The sequence below is a fragment of the Catharus ustulatus genome, chromosome Z, assembly GCF_009819885.2.
Source record: "Catharus ustulatus isolate bCatUst1 chromosome Z, bCatUst1.pri.v2, whole genome shotgun sequence".
Taxonomy (NCBI): domain Eukaryota; kingdom Metazoa; phylum Chordata; class Aves; order Passeriformes; family Turdidae; genus Catharus; species Catharus ustulatus.
Window position 1 is genome coordinate 60,012,646 of NC_046262.2, and position 17,851 is coordinate 60,030,496.

At 40.0% G+C, this 17,851-nt stretch overlaps 1 protein-coding gene across 14 annotated transcripts in view; it reads right to left on the reverse strand.

The window, feature by feature from the left end:
* The window catches only part of ELAVL2 (ELAV like RNA binding protein 2), a 113,422-nt gene that overhangs the window by 4,858 nt on the left and 90,713 nt on the right, over nt 1–17,851 (reverse strand). For all 14 annotated transcript variants that reach the window (XM_033084571.2, XM_033084576.2, XM_033084577.1 and 11 more), the window contains 3 exons: nt 16,940–17,043; nt 5,732–5,885; nt 3,000–3,225 (listed from right to left, as the gene is read on the reverse strand). In XM_033084571.2, coding sequence (XP_032940462.1) covers nt 3,000–3,225; nt 5,732–5,885; nt 16,940–17,043 — 484 coding nt within the window. The remainder of the gene's footprint in view (nt 1–2,999; nt 3,226–5,731; nt 5,886–16,939; nt 17,044–17,851) is intronic.

Sequence of the window (17,851 nt, forward strand, 5' to 3'; positions counted from 1 at the left end):
ATTCTACAACGCTATGATTTTCCAGGATGAAGTGTTTCTAGAATACACACACACACACGATGTCTCCATGTGTTTCTTGCCTCACCTTCCCCCAGTTATAGAATGCCACCACATACAACTCCTATTGTGGAGTCCCTTAAACTGCTTCTTTCAAAAAGTTTTACCCTGAAGAAGCTCTGTTTCTTTCTTTCTGGAAATCCCAGATACATGAAGAGGAAGTCTACTACAGATCATGTTCAGGACATAAAATATGAGCTTAAGTAAAAAATGTACACTTGATAAAGTTTTCCAGATAGCAGTGGTTCTGCAGTGAGCTGGGTTTGCAGAATATATTGACAAGAAACTACTGAACCCCTGAAAGAGCAGAAAAAAGGAAATTAAGAAGTACTTGACTATCATTAGTAGGTAGTGTGGATGTCTGAGGTCTACTGTCATTGACATCAGGGGTGGAGATCAACGAAGAGCTCTAGAAATACCATCACTTATAGGTTCTTGTTACAAAGGCAGTCACATGAGGAATTAATACAGTAATGGTATCACTTATATGATTTTTCATCAGTTACCTTGAAGACTAAAAAATATTCTGGAAAAATTCTCATGGACTTTCACTGGAAATTTTAAAAAGATGCTTTAAGCTACAGATCTTAAGAGAAACTGAGGAACAATTATATAGAGCTGCTTTTGCAAGTCCAGCTCAAGTTTTCTCTTAAGGAAAAAAGGAAGCACTGCATCGATCCTGTTGCTTTTATGATTAAAGTTCAAGCTGTTTTCAGGCCTCTGTCAACCATTAGCAGAAATGGGGCAATCGCATCAGGTAATCCTGTCGGATATGTCAACAGCTAAGATTTCTTGCATGTGGAACACATGAAAGATGTGAAGCATTGGTGCCATGTCAACTTCATAGTCAGTACCAGATCTGGAATGATAAAACAATGCAAGGCAAAAATCTAAAAGACAAGAAAAGATGATTTCTCTTTACAGTGCAAAGATTTAAAATTTGGTAAGACTATCTTTTAGTGATGTAACATTAGTCTGAAGGCCTGACAGAAAAATAAAAAAAAAGTATCTGTCTGCAACCTCAGTTTACCTTTTGGCCAGTTGAGTTAAACTTTTTCTTTCTTCCACATCAATGAAAGTGAGAGAGATTTTACTCTCCTATTTACTACAGACTTGGTATTACTCAATGCTTTTTGTTACCATTAAACTTTTATGTGGGGCAAATCATAGTATGTCAAGGTGCTTTTTTTTAGCCATTACTTTACACTTTGTACTTATGTATCTCAGAAAAAAACCTACAAATTCCCAATGTAAACGAACATTAAATGGAATTGCATTTTTATGAAAGAGAAATAAATCTCCACCAGTCAGAATTTAAGATAGAAAGCCTAAAGTTGCAGGACAGGGAAGTTATCTAAGTGCAAAGAAATAAGTCTTACCCAAAAAGAACCAAAACCTTCCCCAAAAGAACAAACACCACCAATAACAAGGAAAAAAACCAAACACCAGACAAAAAACCCCTACCAAAACCAAAAAAACAACAAAAACCAATAAACCCCCCCAACTACCCAAAAAATGCACACAACCCCTCCCCCAACCAAACAAAATAACCCCCCAAAACCCAAAAAAAGCCGCTCCACAAAACTAACAAAACCTCTGAAAGCTAGGAGAATTTTTACAAATCATGATAGATCCACCTGGAGTATCAGTGCAATACCAATGCTATCCCAGCCACCATCTGAGTGAAACTGAACGGAGTATCTTGGAACATGGGCTGTCAGAAAAACTCAAGGATTCTGCAGTCCAGGACTTGCCAGAATACACTGAATGTTTTAACACATAAGCTTGTAGTATATAACCCATGATCTTATTTCATACACTGCACTTGAGTCCATCCTGCAATTTCTGCCCCTGTACTCTGCCTATAGAACGGTAAGTTTTATGCAATATTCAGAACACTGCTGTAAGGTAGCCCTTTTATTACCTAGAAACGGTAAGAAGAGTCACAAAAAAGTAAATAAAATTGACTGTTCCCTCTCCTACAGTGGAACATCTACTTCTCACACCTGTAAGATGCAACACATAAGGCCAAAAAGCTGCATAAAAAATTCAGAAATGGTCAGAAATGCAGTCCATTAAACTCCTCAATATCTGGCTTGTAAGCAAGCCTAGCAAATGCAGAGCTTTTCAAATTTGGTATATTCTCTTTGAAGCAAGTTGCCATCTGGTTTTATTCCTTGAAAAAGAAAACAGAACTACTCTGAGTGTATTACTATTTAACACAATTAAGTCACATTGTTCAGGGGCAGAGGGAGGGAAGAAATAATCAAGATTACCAAAAAATATTCAAGGTACTCATAGATGTAGATAACACAGTGTTTGTTTTACTTTGTTCTCACCATCTGCTCTTTTCAATACACTAAATAGCACAGGGAACTACATGGCAATAGTTTCAACATGATGGGAACATAAATCCCCAGAAAGCACATGGAGAAAACATGTGAACAATCTTCATTATGAAAGGTTGTAACAAGAAAAGACAAAGTATGGCATGGAGACATACTCCACAGACAGCATAGACAACTAACCAGGAAAAAACCTGAAAGCCAGAATGCAGAGGAAAAATATGGGGTAAAGAGGAAGCTGGCATGGCATATCGCTAAGAAAAAAAAATGCAAAGCCTCCTAGGTCAATATTAACTGAATTAACTTGCACATTATAAAAAGTAATCTTTGAAAAAAACATTTTAGTGACTTGAGTACGAGTAAGTTGCCATCTTGGTTCAACTAAGTATGCTCATTAGATACTGAAATGCTATCAAATGGGATGGCATGCATTTTTGGTTTTAGCTCTACTGTGGCAGCATAGCTGAAGTTCAATATTCATGTGTTTCCTTCCCACACAGAAGTCAGACAAGCAGGAAAGCACAAGAATGTGGTCAAACCAACAAGCCTGTGGGAACATGCAAGTTACAGCCCAGTTGTGCTCATTATTTGACTTACCTAAAACGTTGAGTCTGCTGAGCTAGGGGGGCGGGATACCTTCTGTTTGGAGAATGGTACAGCTGGGAAAGAATGGCCTGATTGGTTTTTTGGCTTGGATTGTTAGCAAACTTTACAGTGATGGGCTCTGTGGCACCTGGAGGTTTCTGGCCATTCAAGCCCTTGATAGCTTCTTCTGCTTCGATTCGCTTGTCAAACCGGATAAACCCCACGCCCCGTGACATCCCTGCACAAGGTGAAAAAAGCACACAGTAATGAGTTCACAGAATATTAGATGGTAACTTTTTATTTGTGTGCCAATTGCTATGTTGATGGTCAAATGCTGAGAACACATGATAAGTTTGAGCTTAACAGAACAGATTTTGTGTGAAGTAAGAATTTTCTACTGTTATTTTGATTTGTATTTTTTATTTAACTGATATAAGACACATTTGTGTAACAAGCTTCGCAGTTTGAGGGAAAACAGTGGAAAAAAATATAGTGAGCCAAAGTGGAATTTGGAAACAAAGCAATCTTGTTGGATGGAGATAAACTCAAACCAGCTGCAATGCAACCTTTGGTCAGCTCACACTACTCTGCAGCATCTAAATTCACAAAATTTCTGTAAATAGCTTAGTTCTGTAAATAGCTTAGCTCTGCTCTCTAGCAGAGAACTTGTTCTCCCGGAGTATGCCCTGAAGCCCTCTTTGGAGCAGATAAGCTGAGAGGATGGTGACGTGCACATACTGTATTGCAATAACAGGAATTGTGGCCATGTTTTAACAGTCAGTAGTCACCTCTAAGTAAAATATTTGTTTTCAGTTTATCACCATACATCACTAGGTGTTACTTTCTTGATATAGGAAAGTCAAAGGCAACACACAAAGGAATCAAAAAGTGGTTACGAAAGGTGTTAGGAACATCACACATCAATAATTCCAACTGTCTTAAACATAAACATAATAAGCTGTGGATACTTGAACCAATTAACATTAAAGCTATTAACAGCCAACATTAGTTAGACCAATGTTCTGTAGTACTATTTCTAGTGCCATTTAGAGCCCCTTTACATTTTGGTTCATGAATAATCAGGTGAGTTAGACACTTGTCATCAATTGAGAAAGACATTAATGACAATAAATGTATTCTGTTCATAAATAATGATGATTTAAGCCATCAAGAATGACAATGAACAGATATGTGAAAGCTTTAAAGAGTCAAATGTCACAGCATCAACTTTGCATTTTTTATCTATCAGTATGTGTCACAACATTATTCATACCATTCTGAGCCCACTTCTTCCAAATTACTAAAAAGGAGGCAAGAAAGCTTAAGCCTTAACAACAATCTACGTGGCAGAAAGTGCGCTGCAAGTAGCAGGATTTATGAATACCAACAGAATTATCATGCATATTAGAAGTTCAATTATATTTGATTATTGGTCCATTTGTTACATTCCATCTATTTCTATGTACAAACATACAGGAACTTACAGGGAACAGGTATTTATGGCACAAAGACTAGAAATCTGTCCTGCAGATCTGCTTCAAGTCAGGACATGACCTTTAGCTGTCCTTTCCAGGCCTCTACACTCTGAACAACACAAAGTGTTTTAGGTGTCTTCTAAGTATTTAGGTGTATTCTAAGTATTAGGTATAAACACTGAGATTTCTTTTAAGTTAGTGGAAGTCAAAGGAGTACACACAAGTTCCTCTAAAGGTCAGGCAAGACTCAAATGCTAGCATGTGCAAACTTTTCAAAGTAAGACAAAAGAACTTTATGACCTGCAGTTGAAAGCTGCTTGCCACCCAAGAGGATATGCAGCTTTGAAAAGGCACAGCTATAAAAAAATATAAATAAAACAAACTCAGCTTATTCAGGGAACAATTATGTGAGTAAATTACTTCCTCTGTCCCACCCCTTAGTGTTTTTTGGAAGGGGGAGAACTTGGAAAGCCCTGCTTCTTTGTATGTTGCTTTGTATGCTTCTTTGTATGTTGCTTTGTACACTCAATACTCCTACCATGGCTTTTCATTCAATTGCTTATTTCTGGCAGAGACCTCACCGTAGGTGATTCAGAAAACTATAAAGCTCCTCAAGATCAGCCATCTGAGACAGCAAAAACCCACAGGCATTACTGTCTGAGTCTGAAGAGTAATCACAAAGTGTCACTGACAACCATTACCTGATTGACACACATATTGTAAGCATGTAAATAACCTGGTACATCTTAGTACTTTAAGGCACTGGTAATCACAGAACTTATCTGCTCCTGAGGAACTCAAAGTTCATTTGTGTGACCAAATTTAATGAGTTAGCCTTAAGATAAGAGTCTCAACAGCAACTGCCAGCCTGGGGCTTCTGCAATCCTAGCCTCAGAGAACCCGCTGTGCATTTCTGCATAAAATTTTTTTGTAGAAAAAGAAAAGTTTAATAGCATTTTGTAAGGCATTAGAAGACTGTTTTCATGCAGCAGCTTGGAAAGGAAGATTCTGGCAGCTGTAAACTTATCACAAGTCATCAAACAAGCTTCAAACCTGCACCTTCAGGGTAGAAATGACTCAAGCTGGCTCAGTACACTGTGCAGTCTATTTTTGTCCATGCATATTTATGAACAATTCCAGAAGAAAAATGCATTTTTTCTGGCCTACATACACCTTTTATACATTACAGAGACAAGATTATTGTACTGAAAGATTAAGTATTTCTTCAACTGCAAGACTATGAAAGGTCATGCAAAATTGCCTACTTACCAGTGACTTGGTCGACTAGAATACGAGAAGTAATAATACGTCCATACTGGGAAAAGAGCTGTTCCAGTTCTTTCTGGGTCATTGTTTTTGGAAGTCCGCTAACATACAAATTTGCATCTCTGATAGAAGCTGAACTTGGTCGTGCATAAGAAACCTTTGAAAAAAAACATTTAAAAAAAATCCTAGAAAACAAATACTTTAAAATCAGCAGAAATAGGACAGTGTTATTTTTTATGAGGTATCAAAACATCTCCAACAGCAGACAGAACAGCTACTTTGCAAAGCCAGTTCAACGGGTTTTTTTGATTATTTGTTTTTTGGGTTTGGGGTTTTTTTTTTGGGAGTTGGCTTCCAACACACAAAAGGAATGCAACTTAGACCAAACAGGAGAAGCTCACTACACTAACTCATATATAAAAACTACTTAAAAAAAAAAAAATAAGCTAGGTACACATTGCAGCAAATCTTGGTGGAGAAAGTGCTCTCAGTCAGCTGACTAAGATTAAAGCAACAAATTTAAGAAGTTCCACAAATGTCTCGTGTTCCATGAATTCTCATTAAAAAGCACTCAAACATACAAGGAATTAAGATTCCAGCGTTATAAGGTCCTGTTATAAAGGCCTAAGGCACAGAAAGACAATCTGAAGCACTTAGAGGTTTGCAAGTGTTTTTCAAGTGCTGTGTCTTTTGTATGTGTTGAACCTGCTACCAAATGACAATTACATTCATGAGATCAAGATAAACTCTGCTACATCACTTTCACAGGCCTAAGAATGAATGGCAAAAGTAGGATTCCAACCTGTATTTTGCCTGCTTAGCAGCTTGTCAATTTCTGCAACAGGAGCCTTAAAAACAAATGACATTTAACAGTGAGCTTCCTGGATCCTTTTGGACAGAAGTATTTTACCCTCTGCCTCGACACATGAGCTGAAATATTTTAAGAAGATCAAGTAGATTCTTTGATCTTTAGACATCTGCTACAAAACAGCATGCTCACTACTTTCTACTGAAGTGTGTACAACTGGTTTTATTACAAGAATTATTAGGACAGAACACCTGGACTTCTCAAACAGAACAGAATACTTCATCTAGGTTTTTCATCTATGGAAAATGTAAAAGTAAAAAGGACCCTCAAGAAGCAGTCAGACTTATCGCCTTTCCTTCCCTTCCCTGCACTGTTAGCCAATACTGGGCAACTGGAATTTGACTCTGTCATTCTGTCTTTCTGCCTAACTCTTTCGATACTTCTTCGCAAATTCTTCCTGTCTCATTTCCATGCAGATCAGCAGACTCTTAAGGCTGCTGTGGAAGCAAAACAGAAGACAGCATGATGGAGATGAAACAAGCAGTATCCTGAACACAGCTGTGATCCTTCAAGCTCCACCCAGAGGCTTTGCACAAGGTACGTCTGTGCTGGTTGAAGAGGGCTGACCTCAAAAACTTGTAGTAAGTCACACTGCCTTGTTCTTTCCACATGACAGCCACACAAGAGCTAAAGCCCTGCGTTCAAAGTTACAGGAAAACAGAGAGTAAAATTTGTCCGCATTCAGCCAAAGCGGCAAAGACAGTAACAGCTACCCTCTTCTACCAGGAAGAAAAAAACAATAGCTAAGGAATGAACAAACTTGCTCAACTTGCCCATTTGGCCCTGAGCTTCTTCAAGAAATAAACTTCCATGCCTCACTTGGTAGGACTTTAATGAGACCCAAGGCCAAGGAACAGAGACAGACTGCCTGGTGAGCCTGAGTAAGACCATGAATTACCAAACCCATGCAGACACTGTCTTTCAAGGGGGAATTCACACTGCTGGACACATGCTGCCACATATAAAAACAGAAACTCACACAGTCTGTCAGAAGAGAAGAAACCTGCAAAATGTATTTGCTAACTTACTGCAAGGTTACACTATGCTATAGGTCAGGTATCTCTCAAGATATAAAGCAGCTTCTGCAAAACTTTTTTTCCTCTGGTGAGTATGAGCCCTTGCATGGTGACAGCTGGTCCAGTATTGCCCAGGCCCTCACTGGTGGAAGACATTTCAAATAGCTTGACATCAAAGCCTACATTGAACATAAATTCAGGAGTGCAAATAAATGGAAGCAATACTCTAACCACTACATACTACTCTTACAAATCCATTTTCACTATCATTACCTTCAAGTGACTGCTCCAACACGTTGAATTTGGGCATATTAGTCACAGTAATAACACATATAAAGCCAAAATCAATGGTTCATCACCTATATTTGAACACTATATTTAACCATCTTGCTAAGCACCAGTACTGGTCAGGCAAGAAATCTGAAAGAAACATGTAACTCAGAAATGCAATGTAATTTAAATCAGTGCCACTAGTGAAAAACAAAGACGCCACAAAATATTACTGGTAAAACTAATTGCTATGAAAAAGCCTTTCTAGAGTATGTGATCTACATGGGACATATCCCTATCCATTTTTGATGTCAAAGTCCAGTCATTTCACTTGTGATACACACTTAAAGCAGAGACTTTCCAGACTAATCTCCCCACCTATATCCTGTCACTTTGCTCATTCAATAATTACTTGCTAATAGTTCTATATTTAATCTCTTTAAGCAATTTTTGTATGGACTGAATTAACAACTGTGCCAAGATTTTAATTCCACGGCTAATTCAACAGGTGAAAATTACATTTACTTGATGTCAAAACCCCTGAACAGAAGGCAAGTCAAGAAACAGCCTGAAAGCCTGCAGTTTTAAATACTGAATGACGACACATACGGTACAACACTGAACAGCACTACTCTGGAGACACCAATTTAAAAACAGTTTTACTGAAATTTTCCACTGCAGTTAGAAGGAAAGACACTTGTTTCTAGAAATGAAAACATCACACCAAGAAATCTAAGTATTTCACTGCTTTAACACCTCATTTCCCAACATCAAGATGAACTGATTCACAATTTTCAAGTGAAAACTGTGGAAGTTAGCAGGTTAAACAAAGGAGTTACCAAAAATAATAAAGAGGTAGAGCCCCTGTGAATGTTTCTTACTATCTGCTACTACCTAAAGACACCTCAGTACCATGCTTCGAGCTCTTTTATCTTATTAGTAGAGGACAAAGTACTTCCGTTCTCTCAAAAAACTTGGGAATTTAATATAATTTCTTCCTAAACACCTCTACCTCATGAATTCTTCCAAGTCTTTAAATCTGAAATGTTTAAATGCTACAATCAGCATTCCAGTAAGTATTTACATTCACTAGCTCAAGTGCAATCTTTCTGCTTAAAACACTACTTTCCCCTTAAGAGTAGCATGCAGTTCTTTAAAAATGCATGTTTCTGTGGAAAAAATATAATTACAACAAAAAACTATCATCCAGTATGTCCAGACGAAAATGTGTTAAACCTACCCACAAAGCAGACAGATTTATATTAAGAAAAGGAATACATTAGGAACAAGTATACCTCCTTGGCAAGCACAATAAAAACAAGCACACTGCTTTTCTTACAGCAATGTTCTTAGAGGCCATTAGGTCAGGCAAGTGCTCTTAACTTGCACTTTAATTTGTATAAGATACCATGATTCAAGAACTTTTCTCAATTTGATTTCTAGTAAGAAGCTGCTGTAGCACAGCACAGAGATGAGGTCTCAGCTAGTGACAGTGACAGGAGAGTACATTGCTGTATACTCAATCAAGTTTACTTCCTCTCTCCCCTCAAATTGTTCCACTCCAAAGCTTCAAGGCCACTTCTCTCAGTATATAAGACTTTCTCTCAGTATGTAAGACTACCTTGTTGAACATGTACATACTGTGCCGAGTTCATGGTGGAAGCCTGCAACACCACGTTTCTGTGGACAGAGCAAACTGGAAATCCATACTTTCCTTTGTAAAGGCAACTTACACTGAGTTCTGTGGAACTAAAAAAGCTCAACATGGCTTCACTTGCAAGTTTAGTTTAAGCTGATAAATACAATCATATCCCATAAAGGTCCTGCTTTTACAGCCTGCTGTACAATAGGGAATGCACTTTAAAAACAGACACTGAAGCAACAGCCTTCCAGCATTATCACCAGAAGAAGTTTCACTATTTTAGTTCACCCCGCAAAGTGTTCCAGCTCTGACAGCTACAACCCATGCTAGAGTCATAGGCCTGATGTGGGTCATGGGAACCACATCTGTTGCCACTCAGCTGAGGACATAAATAGACAACCTGACAAATTCAGACTTAAGACCAGTCTTTTTATAACTGAGAGGAAAAGGACCAGAAGTGTCCCTCAAGATGTAACCAATTAAAGACAGTACACTACTCAGAGAGGAAGACCTCATAAAATGCTGCTGTATGTAGCACAGAAACAGGCTTTCAGAAGACTTGGTCTAAAGCAACTAATACTCAAAAGCCCCACTTGGTGAACAGAAACAAGTGTACCTTTGTACACTGTCAAAGTTTTAACTGTTAACACAGGTAAAAGACTGCATAATTACAATTTATGTAACTCCTGCAGAAATTTAAGGGGAAAAAAACCACCACCTTTACCTTTCGTCCAAGGAAAACTGTTCTTCTGTTTCAGGTCTACTAGAACAGTGCAACTGGATCTTAAGAATACAGTCCTGAGGTATTTGATTACCCTGTCAAGACCACTAAATGCTCTGGCATCATAGTCCCTCTCTCAGGCTTTGATGACTGACAATATCAAAAAGTTTCACTAGTTTTAAATTCAACTTTGTCACAGGATTTGCTCCTTACCAGGTCAATGTTCTTTAACACTAATGGATGGGTGGGCGGGAATAAAAAAAAAAAAAAAAAAATCAAGAAGGTAAGGAGGGTTTCACTCATCTTCACAGATCACTCACCTCTGGTATTTTAACAGAGTTTTTACACAATTCATGTATACTTCATTGCTACCCAAGAATATTAGTTAATTTAAAAAAATACTACAAAGAGACACTACCAAAAGTTTTCTCTACATCACATTGCATAATGCCGAGTTTTAACAAAAATTACTCAAAGAACACTAATGAACATGCAGCACACCCTCATTTCAAATCTTCCATTGCTATACAGCACTTTTTTGGCATTTGGAAAGCTGAATGCTTGGTATTCACTCTACTACTGAAGTCTCAACTAGCTCTTGTGATTACACAACTTTCTACAGTAGGGCAGTCACCTAGGTGGTGATGGCAAAACAGTGTTTGTAGCCAAAGAATTTGTCAAATTCATTCCAACACGAAGTTGGCAGAATGCTACACATTAAGCCTGTTGTTATTTTTATTACATGTGAAGTCATAAAGGAGTGGGAAGAAAACCTACAGATTTTATACTTTCGATAATATATTCCTTAAATTTCTATTCTCCTGACAGGAAATAATTACCCATGTAAACATCCCAATAATCCAAAGAACTTCAGAGAAGGAAAACCTTATTAAATTTGACTTTTAAGCAGCACTAGGCTAAGTAGAATACTGTCTTATAAAAACTGTCTTATAGAAAAAGACAATTCCAAAGCCTCTACCATGGACAAACTGTATTTCTCCCCTTTCCAACGCATGCTTGCATGCATGTCTACACGTTTCACCATCCTTCTCTCCTAAGAGAACTGCCAGGTCCTGCATGCAGAGTCTCTGCCACTTCAAGGCCTCAAAAGGGAGGAACAAGCACAGCATTACTGTCATCTTGTGTGTCGCCTTGGCAGCTACAATTCACAACGGACTGTGGCAATCATTAAGGCAGCCTCGCACCCATGAAGTCAAAAATATTGTCTTGTGTCTTCCTCTACCCTTAATAGCCTAGGGTAAAAAGCTGCCTCCTACTCACCATCCTGCAGAGCTCTCAGCCAGTTCAAAGAGAGGCCATTTTTTTGCCCCCTACTTTTTAGACAGTGAATCTTAATACACTGTCTTGTTAATCCAGAACGCTTACTTCACATTGAAAGACACTCCTATCCAGATAATCTCACAACAAGTTAACTTGTATCTTTTTTCTTTTCAGGAGTTTTCTTATAAAAACCCCGTAACCAAGGGGAGGATAAACTATGGAGTGTTTCTCCTCTCCCAAGCAGAAGTTAAGACAACAAAAACATGCACTCAATTTTCTTATCCAAATATATAAAACAGTGACTCTCATAACCTGTTTGTTTCCCTGAGTTTTCCACATTTGGGAAGAACTGATCTTTCCTGGACAACGTAAGTGAAAAAAAAGTCATGGACAAGCAAGCAAGGTAAGCAGAGAAGTTACAGTAATTTCACGAATACAAGCCGCAGCAATTTGACAAAAATTTTGGTGGCAACCCAGAAGTGCGGCTAATACTTGGGGGCGGCTAATATGTGAATAATTTTCTGACATTTACAACCCCAGACGTGCCAGCCAGGGCGCCGAGCCAAGCACCGGCCAGTAAAACCCGGCATTTCACGATTATTACAAATTGTTACTCTGTTGCACCGTGGGTGGAGTGTGGCTCGCTGCAGGCAGCATGGGGGACGGGGAGAGAGGCAGGAGAGCTCTCTTCTTCCCTCCTCTGCCGCAGCCCGGCGAGAGACGGGGGACCCCGCACCGCCATGGCTGCGGTTCGGGGAGGAGGGGGGGCTCTGCCCCCGCCCTCCGCCGCTGCGGCGTGAGCGGGGTGTGCTCTCCATGCCCGGCCAGCACCGTGGCGTGAGCGGGGCGTGCTCTCCGTGCCCGGCCAGCGCCGCGGCGGGAGCGGGGTGGGGGCGAGCGAACCCAGAGGCGGCGGCCAGCCCCGAGCGGCACCACCGAGCTGGGCCACCTGGCCCCGTCAGTAGCCCCTAGCGGGCCGAGCCTGCACAGCCTTAGTTGAGCCAGTAAACCCCCCGCCATGCCGCAGTTCTGTTAGAATTTGACAACTTAGTTGCACGCGGGTCCTCGTTGAGAATGACAGAGCGGCTTATATTCAGGTGCAGCTTATTTACGGACAAAGAACGAAATATTTGCCAACATCCACAGATGTGGCTTGTATTCGTGAATTTACTGTACTCCAGGCACAAAATTCCACATTTTTACTGTCTCTTCAATAGAGGAGAGATAAAAAGCTTGCCAGTAGCATCTTCTAAAAGAGAAGCTACAGAAAGTATTAAACCTTTTTTAAGATGCAAATTTTTTTCACACTGAAGTTGCATAATTCAATGAAGCCCAAACTTCAAAGGCGATGTGCAGTACACAAAGCTGTTTACATTGCAAATAAACCATAGATTATGCCAAAGAGGGCACTATATAAACACTGTCCAGCTGAGCAGGGTTCACACATCTGACACGCACCATAAGAGTATACAGTAATTTCACGAGTACAAGCCGCAGCAATATGAGAAAAATTTTGGTGGAAACCCGGAAATGCGGCCAATATTCGGGGGCGGCTAATATATGAACAATATTCTAAAAGCTGCCAACACGGAAGTGAGAGCCCGCAGCAGCCCCAAGCCAAGCTGGCGCCTGGCCGGCCCCGGCAGAGGTGGGAAAGCCTGGCAGAGGCGGGGCCAGCAGTGCGGGGGGCGGGCGGCTGAGCCTCTGCCAGCAGGGCGAGGCAGGGGGGGCGGCAGAGCCCGGGCCAGCAGGGCAGGGGAGCCCGGCAGAAGCGGGGCTGGCAGTGCACGGGCGCCCGACTGCGTAGAGGAGGATAGCAGAAGCAGGAAGCCTGGTGGGTGGGGCTGCCCGGTGGCGAGGAGAAGCCCAGCAGAAGCGGGGCTGGCAGTGCACGGGAGCCCGACTGCATAGGGGAGGATAGCAGAAGCAGGAAGCCCGGTGGGTGGGGCTGCCCGGTGGTGGGGAGAAGCCCAGTAGAAGTGGGGCTAGCAGTCCACTGGAGCCCAGGAGAACCGGGGCCAGCAGCGTGGGGGAGCCCGGCGGTGTGGGGGCCTGCAGTGCCGGCCAGGACAAGCAAACATGGCAGTGGCGGTGCAGACGGGAGCGGGGGGCCAGCGAGCCTGGCGGCGGCGGCAGCACCGCCCGGCCAGCCCAGCTGAGCCGTAGTGCCGAGCTGGGCCACCCGGCCCCGTCGGCAACCATGAGCGGGCCGAGCCTGCCTGGCCCTGCCCCGAGCCAGTAAATCCCGCTATGCTGCGATCCTGTTACTAATTGGCAAATTTGTGAAAGCTGCACACGGATTCTCGCTACGAACGAAAGTGCGGCTAATATTTGGGGTGCGGCCTATTTACTGACAAAGACATCAACATTGTCGATGCACCGGAAGTGCGGCTTATAATCCGTGCGGCTTGTATTCGTGAAACTACTGTACATATGTTTTCCTATTCAGTTAAATCAGAAACCAATACAACCACCACCAAGTTAAACAAAGACTAAGACTGCTATTGCTTTGAAGTTATATACCTGAAAGTTGGTTAAGATACTTTGCAATGAATTCAATGAAGTATTTAATAAACCATTCCACAGAATCTTATTTTAAAAAACAGAAGAGTTTAATAGGATTTTGTATTGCTATCAATATTAAAAAAATCCAACCCTTAACCCAACATTTTGCAAATCCACATTTTTCAATGGATTTTATTTCAAGAAAACACTAAGGGACATGCCCTTATGGATGAGAAAAATGTATCTAATGATGAGCTCTGGATCAGAGGTATCTGTCACAGCCCCAAACCAGAGCATCACACATCAGGGTCAGGACAGACAGTTTCCTCTTAGTAGGATTACACTCAGTTCACACTGTGAGGATACATTACATTGTGACTGAACCAGTAAAGTTCTTTCCAGTTTTATATACTATTGGGAAACAAACTTGAACTATCAATCTAGAAAAGTACTAAGCAAGTCTAAAGAAGCCCCAAAAATGCACAGAGAACAAATAACCAATTTTTTTCTTCTTAAGTCTAAATATACACTAACACTCCTATTCAACAATTTTTCATATGAAGGCAAAAATCTCAGTCACACACTTTTTGAAGCTGAAAGTTGTGTTAAGATTCTTAGTTTGTCAAACAGGATTTTGTTTTGAGGTTTTTTTAGGCTGGGTGTTATTTTTGGTGGGGGGAAGGGTGGTTTTTTTCTTGTTGGTTTTGTTATTTTTCTTTCATTGGGGTTTTTTTTTGTAATTGACTTAACCAACTCTGAACAAATAGGAACACTGTGGTCGATAAACAGGAAGTACCTCTACAAAGGCCCTGGTACTGAAACCTCCTAAGAGACTTCTTCCACCCAAGATGTTGCCTCTAGAGGCAGAAAATCTCAGACATCAATTTGACCTTTGCTCACCATTGCCTCCTGGCCAATCTGAGGAGTATGTGAAGCTACAAAATGCTTCACAGGAGGTCGGGAATTTCTACTGCTTCACAGATAAATGTGGTGAGGTTGGGACTAAAAGATATTTAAGGTCCATGCCAACCCCTTAACATCCTATGATTCTGTGATCTTGGAAAATCCAGTCACAAAAAACTTCATCTGAAACCCCATGTTCAAGAAGGAAGACAAGTAAACAAAGCAGGAAAGAGTAAAGCAGATTTTGCACTCAAGTCATCCATGAACACTGAAGGGTACTGCTGGGGTAGCTAGAGTCAGAATTTACTTCTAACATTACCAATCAGCATTTAAAGATACTTTTCTCTAATTAAACACAGATTTTTTTTATTTTGGCAAAGAGACTGTCATTTTAGCTTGTGACAACTCCAGAGTTTCAGTTTTCTTTAGCTAAAGATATCTAATGTACAAACACCTGAAAACAAAGAGATAAGCTTCAGTCTCACTGCAATGGTCTTTGTCTGGTATGTAATCTACACTTTTGGTCCTGGGAAGGCAGGAAAGAAAAAACACCACTGTAATCACTCACATCTGTCTACTCAATTTTCAGCTTTTGTTTAAAAAATGCGAGGAATAAATTAATTGCTTAGCATGGTGAAGGAGGATTAAAAATTCAAATACGACAAGGATGAAGTTACTGCAAGCCCCCTGAACATTTGATTTGGGAGACCTGGCTTGGTTTTCTATAAACCACCACCTTTTCTTGCCTACATAGTCAACAGAACTTCAAGTTTACCACCATGGACATACAAGTCATGTTGGCTCAATCCAAGGCATTACATGCAAAACAATACTATCGGAACACAAACAGATTTCCTTTCTCATCATCACGCAGAAGATAGCATCAAAAGTCTTTAAGCACAAAATTACGTTGCTACATCTGCCCCCAAAGTAGAAAATGAGAGAGGACTGTGGGCCAGAAGAAGTCTGCCAGAAACACACAGGCAGCTTTCAGCACAAAGCATCTGTCCATGTTCTTCATCCCTTGTACTTGTGTGCCGTGAGTCACCATTTGTTACAAAGCAAATAGTGTAATCAACTTTATTAAGCCTTATGAATACAGAACAGGTAAAACACTTTGGCCAAAACTTATTTTTGTGTTGTCTTTCTGCGGCTCTGCACTGCCTTTAAATAATGCTTTCAGAGGTGGACTTTATTTCATGTCTCAAACATGCTCCTAGTTAGAAGGCAGCCACTCTCCAAGTGATCACCTAGCAAACCCTGCTGCTTAATGAGGAAGAATGGGCTAGTTGGAACATATACTGCCTTCAGGAACCAACACTTGTGAAACATGTTCAAAAGTCTGTATTTTCTGATAATTTTATTTAATCTCCTCTCTCTCAGAATTTCAGAGCTCAATTGTTCAAATGAGTATCCTCAGTCTTCTTGTTATTGGATTAAAAGAGGAGATGAGGAAAGTAGATCTCAAGATTTGTTTCTAGAAATTTGAGGAACTGAATTTAGTAAACAAGTGTGTGAGGAGCTGCAACGTATCAGAAAAATACAGTAACACCAAAAATCAGAGACATGAAGACCAGAGCCCTAGAAATAAGAGTAATTCATAGATAACAGTTATTTCAGCATTTCATTCTGAGGATTTGAAACAAGACAACTAGCAACATAAAATCTGAAGTATTAATAAGGAAGTTATACCATGTTCAAAAAAATGAGGAAGCACAGGGTGTTTAAGCAACATATAATATTGTATTTCTTCAACAAGAGTACATAACAATTTCTCAGTTAAAATAATTCAACTGCACATTTAAAATGTTAAGTGTGTTAAGAAAATGCAGTTTTCTATACTTTATACTTAATCTAACTCTAAATATAACAAAGGACCATTTACTACATGAAAAACTAGTTTATTCTACTAACATTAGCCAAATGCTTGTTACACTCGTAAAAGGCAAACAAATCAGGAAGTCAAAACAGTTCAGTTTTTTTAGATTATTTTAACACTACATACCTTTATAGTCTTAGTCTGAAGTCTCAATCCATTCAGGGTATTGATAGCTTTTTCAGCATCCTTGGGGTCAACATAGTTCACAAAACCATAACCCAAGCTCTGGCCTGATTGAAAAGACAAAAGTCGTTATTAGGACTGCAGTGACACAATGAACAGCTAACTATTTAAAACCTACAGACACACACTGAGCACACATTGCTTATATTGAAGAGCAGTACCCACTCCAAAGAACAAAACTGCAATGGGTCACAAGATCTAATCTTTCCACTAATATTGGCAGATTTCAAGTAGTTTCCTCTGTTCTTGTGTTCAACACAGAAATTGCCACATCAATGTAATGCAAGACCTAAAAACTGATAAGCAGAGTAGGTTCAGAAGTGTATTATGATCTGTTAGATACTAGAGGATGTGCAGAAGCACCAACTTTAAAGTGACACCAGGAATCTACTACTCATAAGTAAACTTTTAAATTGAACATAAGAAGTACTACTCCTTGAAAAGGAAGTATATTTGAAAGTCACTCACTGGCAGAATTTGAGCCAAATGAAAAGCCAAAAAAATTTACAGATGCTATTCATACATTCCACAAAGCCTTTCAGTAACAAGTAGTTGAAAGGCTCATTTTGTTCCAATATTCAAAACAGGTACAAGTATCAGATCAGGAACTAAGTATCAGCCAAAGACGTAGTATTATTTTCAAGTTTCTTTAGTGCTGAAAATTCAGATGACAGATGGACATAAAGCCTTTTTAATTAGTTCTTATCGCTGAACAACAGCCCCTTTCTAGGCATCAATTTTGCCTAAGCACCTATTAAACACTTAACAGTAGTTATCTTTTGACAACTTCAAAAACTGCAGTATACTGTCCCTAACTAGTATCCTACTTTAGAAGTACTTTTAGTGCGTAAGTAT